Genomic DNA, 9,265 nt, shown 5'->3' on the forward strand with positions numbered 1-9,265 from the left:
CACATCGGGCCCCCAGGGCGGAGGCGCGGGGGGCAGCGCCTGGTGTGCCCCCTCGCTTCCCTCAGCTGCTACTGCCCATCTGAGCCCACACTAACCATGTGATTGTTTTGTGTTTTCGCAGGCAGTTTCTTGATTCGGATATGCCTAGGTATTATTTGTTTCCATTGGTTTTTTTTCCACCCCTCCTTCTTCTCTCCTTTCTTTCTTTCTACCCCCTTGCCTCGGCACGCTCACTCCCGCCAGAGGCAGCACTTGGACATCCGGCCCCTCATCCCTTCACATGCCCCATCCCTCCTCCCCACTGCGCTGGCACCTCTTGCTCACTCGGCCCCTTTTGCTGTTGGTGTGGGCCACGCTCTGGCTGGCTGCCGCTCCCCCTCGCACGCCTGCGTCTCCATTGCCTGATTTGGGTTTTATTCTTGCTTTTGGACTTTGCTACTCTCCCATCTTTTCTGGCACCTGGCACTGAGTGTGCCGGACCCTCCATTGTCTCCCGCCCCAGCCCCAGCTCAGCCCCTGGTACTGCTTGGAGTAGCTGCAGGGCTGGTGAGGACAGTGGAAGTTCTGGGGCTTGTCCTGCCCTCTCCTGGGCACCTGATGACACTGGCAGCAGTGCAGTTGGCAGCAGTGCAGTTGGTGTGGCAGCAGCTGCCCACCCTGTGCACAGATGTCCTGTGTGTTTAGGTGCGACACTCGGGCAGCGTGTCTCTGTGCAGGTGTGACAGTGGGTGCACATGTGGCACAGACTGTTGTACCCCTGTGTAAAGGGGCTGTTTGGGGACTGCAGGCTCCAGCTGGGACCACTGGGTGAGCCTGGCATATGCGTGAGAGGTGCCAGATTTGTGGGTGTGCCACCAGCCTCTGGGTCGGAGCATTGGTGAGGCCTCAGGGAAGGGGGCCACCACTGTGGCCTGTGGCAGAAGAAGAGGGGCACGTGCCCAGGAGACAAGGGATGGAGTGTCCTGAGTCCTGGCACATAGCTTTGTGTCTGAAGGTTGTCCTCCCTACAGCAACTCAAATCGGGTCATGCTCAGAGATGTCTGAGGGCAGAGCTGCATTCTGTCCCCTCCCAGGGTGCAGGAAAGTGGGTACAACATTGATCCAGCCCCCCTACCACGAGAGAGGTGGGTTCACACTGGCACTGCCTGTGGTCTCTCAGCACGGGGGTGCTTTCTTGTGTACCAGGGGACGGGCCAAGGAGTCACGTGCTGTGTGAGTGGCAGTGGGAAATCTCATCCCCCCAGCTGGCACTGTCCATGGGGACTGCACTGGGCAGGAGCACCCTGCCCTGGGATGGCACAAGGGCAGAGTTAAGGGCCTAGGGAGCACATGTGCTTCCTTCCCAGCTGCTGGACCATGAGGAAAGTGGGAGGCAGAGGGTTTTCACCCAGACTGGCAAGCCTCTGTCTGCCCTCACTGAGCTCCTTTTGGCTCCCACTTTGGGTTCAGCTAGGCTGGAGCTCCTGTGGCCAGTGGTGCTATTACGTGTGAGTCCCTTCAAGAGGGGCTCTTCTGACCTGTCGTTTTTCTGTGTGTGTACATGTGTGTGTTTGTCCTTGGGTCACCTTCCACTTATAGCATTTCGCTGGGAAATGACACTAGGTATTTCACGCGCACCTGCTCGGTCTGGTCCCTCTTGCTTTTCTCTTCTTCCCCTTTGCCTCCTCCCTTTGCTTTTTGCTCTTTCTCCCCTCCCCTGAGGCTCCTCTTCTCCTTCTCCTCCTCCTCCTTGGGGAGCACTCTTTTCTTAAGCAACCTGTGTCTGCAAAGCAATCCTTTGCCTTGGCTGTGTCTCACACCGGTGGGGTTATGTGTTTTATACACCTTCTGAAAGCATCACTCTGCCTCTTCTTCCAACATGGGGGAAATTGCAGTTGAGAACCTCTCCCTACTCCTGCTGGCTGCCCTGGCTCTTGTTAAAATTTCTCCTCAGCCACCTGGATGCTGCTTCAGGGATGAGCTGAAGTGTTCTCATTGAGATATGGCTGAACCACATCTTCCTGAGGATGCTCAGGCGGGAGCCAGGGCCGCAGCAGCTCTGGGCAGTTTTGGGGAGTGGGTGTACCATAAAGCCAAGGCTGACCCGGGAGGGAGCCCAGGAGTGGTGCAGGGGATGAAATGGGGATTCCCCATGCTTTCTCACCAGAGCCACCTCCTGCTTCCTCACCCTTGGTTGCTCCAGCCAAGGAGGGCAGGTGCCACTCTTGATCTGGGTGAGCTGTGCCGTCCTCTCTGGGATCCTGTAGGCATGGGGGAGTGGGACCAGGTGTCCCCTGCTCCTTTCTCCCAGCCTGGGAGCCATGGAAAACACAGCAAAGGGGCCTGAGGCAGCAGAGTGGGAATGGGGCTGGCAATGAGGGCAGAGCAAGAGCCAGGGGAGACAGCCTGACAGGGGCTGGCCACCAAATCATAATCTCCAGCTTCTCACTGAGCCCAGGGCTGGCAGACAGGGGCAGCCCTGGGGAAGGGGACCTGGCTGGTGGGGGGGCTGTGCTCCCAGAGGTGGGCTGGCAGCACACCCCCAGTGCTGAGCATCCTCCCTCCTTTCCCTTCTGGCCATCATCACCCAAAAGGCAACAGCCACTCCTGGCAGGGACCGGGAGGTGCTGTGCCCCAAGCTGGATGGTGGGGACTGGCCCGGGTGCACTGGGGGTGGCAGCCCCTGCTCTGAACACAGGGGTGGGGCATGAACCCTCCTTCGCCCTCCTTTGCCTTCCTAGCCTGCTCTGCCTTGCCTGCACCCCACCTGAGCCCCCACTCTCCGCGGTCCTGCCTCCCCAGAACCCCGGTCCATTGGCCATCTCAAGGGTGCCGTGTCCCCTTCCCACCATGCCTTGTGCCCTTTGCCTTGAGCCTGTGTCCTCTGGAGTGGCTGTCCCCATCTGTCCCCACTGCGCATGCATGTCTGTGTGTCCTTGCAGGCCTGCTGCAGCGCTGTGGGGGGGACAATGACATCTCTTTGCTCGCCTGCCAGCAGTCGCAGGGAGGTTGTTTTACTGGACCTGCTGGGTTTTTTTGGCAGGACTTTCTACCAGTTTGAGGCGGCGTGGGATAGCTCCATGCACAACTCGCTGCTGCTCAACCGTGTCACCCCTTACCGGGAGAAGATCTACATCACCCTGTCAGCTTACATCGAGGCAAGGACCTTGCTTGGGGTCACTATACATCAACAAAATCTGGTGTTTCCCCTGCTGTTGGGGTGCAGCCAGCGTGAGCCCTTCCTTACCTACTGCTTATGGGGTGTAGGGTTTGACTTGGTGTGTGGGGGCCATGTGGGACCCTGGGACTGGAACCTGCTGGGCCCAGGGGAGGGAGAGACCTGCTGGGCTGCCGCCCTGCAGCACCTCTGATGCCTCCCTCTGCCCTACTGCAGATGGAGAACTGCACTCAGCCCGCCGTCATCACCAAAGACTTCTGCATGGTTTTCTACTCCCGGGATGCCAAACTTCCTGCCTCACGCTCCATCCGCAATCTTTTTGGCAGCGGCAGCCTGCGGGCTTCTGAGAGGTACCAGGATGCTCCTGCTGGGGACAGGAGAGCCATCACCTAGGGACTGGAGCTCTTCTAGGGCATCCCAGCAGCTTGGCTAAAAAAAATTGGGGTGTGGGGATGGGACAAAGCCAGTAATGCCTCACCTGTCTTTGTTCACAGCAACCGCGTGACAGGAGTCTACGAGCTCAGCCTGTGCCGCGTGGCTGATGCCGGCAGCCCAGGTGGGTGCCACACCTCTGCCCAGGTGTTCAGCTGGGACAGGGAGACACAGCCAGGCCTTTGGGTTAGGGGCTGTGTGTCTGTCCCTCCAGCTGTGTGTCTGTGCCCACAGGCATGCAGAGAAGGCGCCGGCGTGTGCTGGACACCTCTGTAGCCTACGTCCGGGGAGAGGAGAACCTGGCTGGCTGGCGGCCCCGCAGTGACAGCCTCATCCTTGACCATCAGTGGGAGCTGGAGAAACTCAGCCTGCTGCAAGAAGTGAGAGTCTGGGCTAGAGATGGGCTGGAATAGTGCAATTCACAGCTCCACTGGTGCTGGGGGGATTCCCCACCCTGGATGGCATAGCTATCTTGGTTGTGGGAGGAGGCAGGAATGGGGCTGTGCTGCCAGTACTACTCCTGTGCTTCACTGCTAGCCAGGTGCCAGCAGATCCAGAGCTAATAAGTAAATGGGGTTAAGGGGGACTGGGTATGGGGAGAGGGCCACCCCTGAGCCTGGGTGTCTGTGCCCAGGTGGAGAAGACAAGACACTACCTGTTACTGCGTGAGAAGCTGGAGACCACCCAGCGCCTGGGCATGGAGACGCTGTCCCCCTGCTCCAGTGAGGATTCTGAGTCCCGAAGCACCTCCTGCATCTCCTCCCCACTCTCTGCTGATGGAGCACCTGAAAGCCGCACCTCTCCCCCCGAGACCCCCAGCGAGAGGCAGAAGGAGCTGGCTGTGAAGGTACCATCCTGCAGCAAACCCAGCTTGTGGGGATGAAGCCAGGAAGTGGCTTCCACAGGGTGGCTGGGGGTTGTGGCAGGAGGAAGCCCAAGAAGAGTGGAAGGTGGAATGTTCCTCATGCCCCACTGTCCTCCTCCTCTCTCTGCAGTGCTTGCGCCTGCTCACGCACACCTTCAACAGGGAGTACAGCCACAGCCACGTCTGCATCAGCGCCAGTGAGAGCAAGGTACTGCTCTGCCCCTGGGCTGGTGGGGCCAGGGGGGGATGTGTGGCTGGCAGGGGAATGGCTGGGTGGGGGCCAGACGGGCACTATGGCACAACTCACGCCTCCTCTGGGGTGTCTGCTCCCCCTGCTTGCCTTGGTTTTTCCCAGAACTGGTGGCTCTCAGGACTATGCCAGGAGAGGACCCTGCTAGCCAGGGGTCTTGCCTCTCCCTGTACGAGCAGGAGCCTGGTCCTTTGCATGTGCCTGGCTTTGCACAAAAACTCTAGTTCACACCTCCATTACTCCACAGCTGTCTGAAATGTCCGTGACCTTGATGAGAGACCCTTCCATGCCAGCTCTTGGGGTCACCACTCTCACCCCCTCCTCGACCTGCCCATCACTGGTGGAAGGATGTTACAATGCCATGGAGGTCAGGTAAGAAGCTGGGTGGGAGGTTCTGGTGACAAATCCCAAGCAGAGCAGCTGTATCACTGGGACATGGTCCTTGTCTGTGGATGTTCCCTAGCCATCACTCTTCCTACATTCCATCCTCTCCTCCTTCCCCAGACCCCCCCAGGTTTCCTCCAGGGCAGAGAGCCCCGATCTAGAGCCTGTGACAGAAGGAGAGCAGAAGAAGTCCCCAGCCCGCCGGCCTGAGGAGGAGAAGGAGCCCCAGCGGTTGCTGGTGCCTGACATCCAGGAGATTCGAGTCAGGTAGGAGCAATCAGGGCAGCCAGCAAGGGGAGCACCTATGGGCAGGGGGGCCATGCCCTACCACTGCCACCTCCTCATGCTCTGTATCCCACCCCTTCCCTTGATCCCTTCTGCAGTCCCATAGTCTCCAAAAAGGGCTACCTGCACTTCCTGGAGCCTCACACCAATGGGTGGGTGAAACGCTTCGTGGTGGTCCGCCGTCCGTACGTCTACATCTACAACTCGGACAAGGACACGGTGGAGAGGGCCATACTGAACCTCTCCAAGGCCCAGGTGGAGTACAGTGAGGACCAGCAGGCCATGCTCAAGGTAGGGCACTGGGAGCCAGCCCCACTCTGCACACCCCACTGAGGGAAGCACTAAGCTCTGGCTCTCCCCCCGCAGACCCCGAACACGTTTGCGGTGTGCACCGAGCACCGGGGCATCCTGCTGCAGGCGAGCAGTGACAAGGACATGCACGACTGGCTCTACGCTTTCAACCCTCTCCTGGCTGGATCCATAAGGTACCTGGGGGAAGGGGGGATGCACAGAAGCCATTGCTGGGGGGGCTGCAGGCTCCCAGTGCTTTCCTGCTACAGCCCCAGCCGGGTGTGGGGAGCATCTCCCGTGCAGAGCTGTGCCTGGACAGGCTTTAAGCTGGCAGAACTTGGACCAGATTAATTTTGAATTCAGCTCATCCACATTTAAATTCTTCAGTCTAGGGCCAGATTCCAGGTGGTACAGAGGTGGTGTTGTGTTGAGCTCAAAGCAGCATCCATGCCTGGTGGCAGGGCCTCTGGCCTTGTCACTGTTCTTGAGACCATCCCACGGAGTTTTTGAGACTGTTAAGGAAACTTTCCAGTCACCATCCCGGAGCCACTCTGGAGTCACATGTACACCACCTGAGCTGGGACTGAGGCCCCTTCACAGCAGGTGGTTCCAGTGAGCCGGCAGGGGCCTTGCTTGACTTCTACACTCTCCTCACACACACTCAGACAAGGTTTCCTTACTGGCTCAGTCACAGGTTTCCCACAGCAGATTCTCAGACATCTCGATCCTTTAAATAATTTAATCACGGTGCAATAACAAAATAACAGCTGGAGCTGGGTGCCTCTGAGAAAGGAGCCTGAACAAAGGGAACCCTGGGATTTTACACCCTCTTAGTCTAAGGGCACTGTCCCAGTGTCCTCCACCTGGCCGTGCCGCAGGTCCCTGTGCCCTTTGTTATGCAAACGATGGGCAGTTCACGGGCTCTGGGCTCAGGCTGCCACCCCTGCGGCTCAAATCGCAGCTGCACACCAAACTACCTGCACTAAATGTTTTCATTCCTCAACAAGACCATCCCATGGACTTCTTGAGATCACCTCAAATGGCAGGACTAGGAAAATAGGAATAAATGCACAGAAATCTGTGTGGTCTGGCTAAAAAGACTTTATGTCCCTCCAGCTGTCTGGATTCAAGTATCAGCCTGGATGCAGGACACTGAACCTGGGAGTCCACACCTCTCCTTGTCCACATTTTTTAACACCTTTTGTCCCTTGTTTTCCAAATCAGATCCAAGCTGTCCAGAAGGAGAACAGCCCAGATGAGAATCTAACCTGAAAAACACCCTCCACCTCATCCATCTGCCAACAGGATCAAGATAGCTGATTCTGTCTGAAGACTCCCCATGTTAATATCTGATCTTTCACACCATCTGCTGCCCCAGCTCTCTGCTCCATGGAAGGATCTGTCTTGATTCACAGCTTCACAGGGGAAACTCACTTCTGTTTGTAGCTGCAAAAGCCTGGACCCACCTGGGCAGGATTCCCTGTGCACGTGCCATCTTCTGCCTGTCCCTCCATGGGTGACCTTCATATCACACCATCTAATGCTCCAAAAAAGGTCCCTGTCAGAGGGGAGGGAGTGAGAAGGGTGGTTTTGGCTAAAAGCTGGTCTTTGATCTGGAGAGATGGGAATGCAGTAAAGCTCAGAGCTGGGAGAGCAGGAGGAATTGCCCTCAGGCGAAGGGAAAGTGGTAATTTAGATGTGGGGTTTCCCTAATGTACCGGTGTTTCTGCAAGAGACAGCAGAGTAAGATCAGGTGTCAGTACTTTAAGATTATATTTATAAAGTATTTATTTCTATTTACATCACAAAAATCCCCTAAGTTGAGTCCTGGCCCCCAGCCAATGCCTCCCCCAGGCAGGGGAGAGCCTTGGTGCTGGGCCTGGGTTCCAGAGATGCCTTCCCAGGACACCCCTGGCTTGTGCCTGGCAGCAGTGCAGCTCTCACCCTCACTCGATGCCCTTCCCCAAATATTTGCTTTGCCTTCCCCTACAGCTTAAACTACTTTTCCCCTGAGCAGTGGCCTGACAGCCCACCGTGTCTTCCCAAAGAAGGCAATTCCTACCTGTCCCATCTACCTCTGGAAGGGAGGAGCCCACAGTCTCAGCTGGCCAGGGCACCCGTGTCCCTGCAGGTGGGTCACTGCACTTTGGAGCTTGGTCCTACTGGAGGGAAAAGGAGAGCTCTGGGTATGGCTCTGTCTGTCACCCCATGCTGGGCTACCCTTTCCAACAAAAAGCACTTGGGCCACCTCCCCTATCCCAGCCTGGGACCCCCAGATGTCTCATCCAAAGGGATTGCCCACTTTTAGGGCAGGATGCCAAGGATCCCAACCCTGCAGGGAGTGTGGAGGTTCAGGTGGAATGGGAAAGTTCCCCAGGAGCCGCAACTAGGAATGACTATCCCACCTTACAGGATTCTTCTTGCCCTTTCCCAAAAGGGCTTGCACATCCTTTCTTCTTCCAGCAGGATGATGAACTCAAAGCAGATCAAAAGGTGTCAGGGTGGGGATGGGGCTTCTTTTTTTCCGTTGTAGCTGGTGTTTTCTCACTCTTCCTCTGCTGCAGAAGTGAGCACCCACCTCCCCCCACCCTGCCTCCATCAGCATGTTAATCTGGGGGCTTCCTGCACAGGAGGTGTTTTTGCTGAAAAGACCTTCTTCCTCCAGCCATCACTGCTTCCCACCTCCTCCAGCAGCAGCTCTCTCTTCTCCCATCTCTCACCCATGACTAGATGTTTTTGTTCAGGGCTTCCCAAGTGGCCAGCAGCATCTGGCACAGCTCCGTGCTGGAAGCTGAGCATCTTCCTCCATGCATCTCCCAGGCACCCCCCAGCTCTGCTGTCTCTTGTCCAGCACAGCTGCGCCTTGGCTCTGCCACACCTCCCTGCACTGTCTGTGGGGTGTGTGTGTGTGTGTGTGTGTGTGTGTGTGTGGGACGTGGTGCTGTCTTCTTGTTACACTCGTGTTGTGGGGGACACGGATAGGCAGGGACGTGGCAGAGCAGGAGAGGCTTGCACTGGCCCCCTTGCTGCATATCAGGCACCCTTTAGCTTGGGTTTCAGGTGACAGAAAGAGTTTGGGGATTCTTCTTGAGCACATGCTGGTTCTGCCTGGCCTCGCCACAGCTCCTTGGGCATCTCACCCCATTCCTACAGCCCAAATCTGCAGTGGGGCTGCTCCTCTCAGCCCAGCTCCCCTGCCCAGGACAACCTCCCCAGCAAACTGGGATCTTTTCCCCTCTGTGATCCTTTTAGACCTGAAAGGGCCAACTTGTGCCCTTTCTGTATGAAGAGGTGCCAGCCTGGAGGCACAGAGAGGCTGAGCTGGGGCAATGCAGGGGCCCAGGCTGCAACATCCTGGCTCCCGTGCTCTGAGCAAGGACCAGTTAGTACCATCCCAAATGTCACTTGTAAGAGGCTCAGGGTGGAGAAACAGGGAGTACCTGAGGGGAGGCTCCTCCACAATGGAGGCAGCTTCTGGCAGAGACAGGACCAGTGTCTGTCAGGGACCAGACACAGGTTCACTGGCCAGGGCTGTGTGGTGCTGCCTGTGCCACAGACAGGACGCAGCCAGCTGAAAGGCAACCGCCAGACAGAGCGGAGC

The 9,265-nt window shown here is 57.4% G+C and overlaps 1 protein-coding gene across 3 annotated transcripts in view; it reads left to right on the plus strand.

Moving 5' to 3' along the window:
• The window catches only part of KIF1A (kinesin family member 1A), a 33,470-nt gene extending 26,018 nt beyond the window's left edge, over window positions 1-7,452 (plus strand). For 2 of the 3 annotated variants that reach the window (XM_031060362.1, XM_005425069.2), the window contains 11 exons: window positions 3,023-3,137; window positions 3,374-3,507; window positions 3,652-3,713; window positions 3,824-3,969; window positions 4,224-4,436; window positions 4,585-4,662; window positions 4,952-5,076; window positions 5,209-5,355; window positions 5,472-5,664; window positions 5,740-5,858; window positions 6,889-7,452. In XM_031060362.1, the coding sequence (XP_030916222.1) occupies window positions 3,023-3,137; window positions 3,374-3,507; window positions 3,652-3,713; window positions 3,824-3,969; window positions 4,224-4,436; window positions 4,585-4,662; window positions 4,952-5,076; window positions 5,209-5,355; window positions 5,472-5,664; window positions 5,740-5,858; window positions 6,889-6,931 (1,375 nt within the window). In that variant the 3' untranslated portion in view covers window positions 6,932-7,452. Of the gene's footprint in view, window positions 1-121; window positions 149-3,022; window positions 3,138-3,373; window positions 3,508-3,651; window positions 3,714-3,823; window positions 3,970-4,223; window positions 4,437-4,584; window positions 4,663-4,951; window positions 5,077-5,208; window positions 5,356-5,471; window positions 5,665-5,739; window positions 5,859-6,888 lie in introns of all 3 variants that reach the window. The other variant, XM_031060361.1, reaches the window with a different exon arrangement.
• The last annotated feature ends 1,813 nt before the right edge of the window (window positions 7,453-9,265 follow it).

The sequence above is a fragment of the Geospiza fortis genome, unplaced genomic scaffold (assembly GCF_000277835.1).
Source record: "Geospiza fortis unplaced genomic scaffold, GeoFor_1.0 scaffold118, whole genome shotgun sequence".
NCBI classification, from domain to species: domain Eukaryota; kingdom Metazoa; phylum Chordata; class Aves; order Passeriformes; family Thraupidae; genus Geospiza; species Geospiza fortis.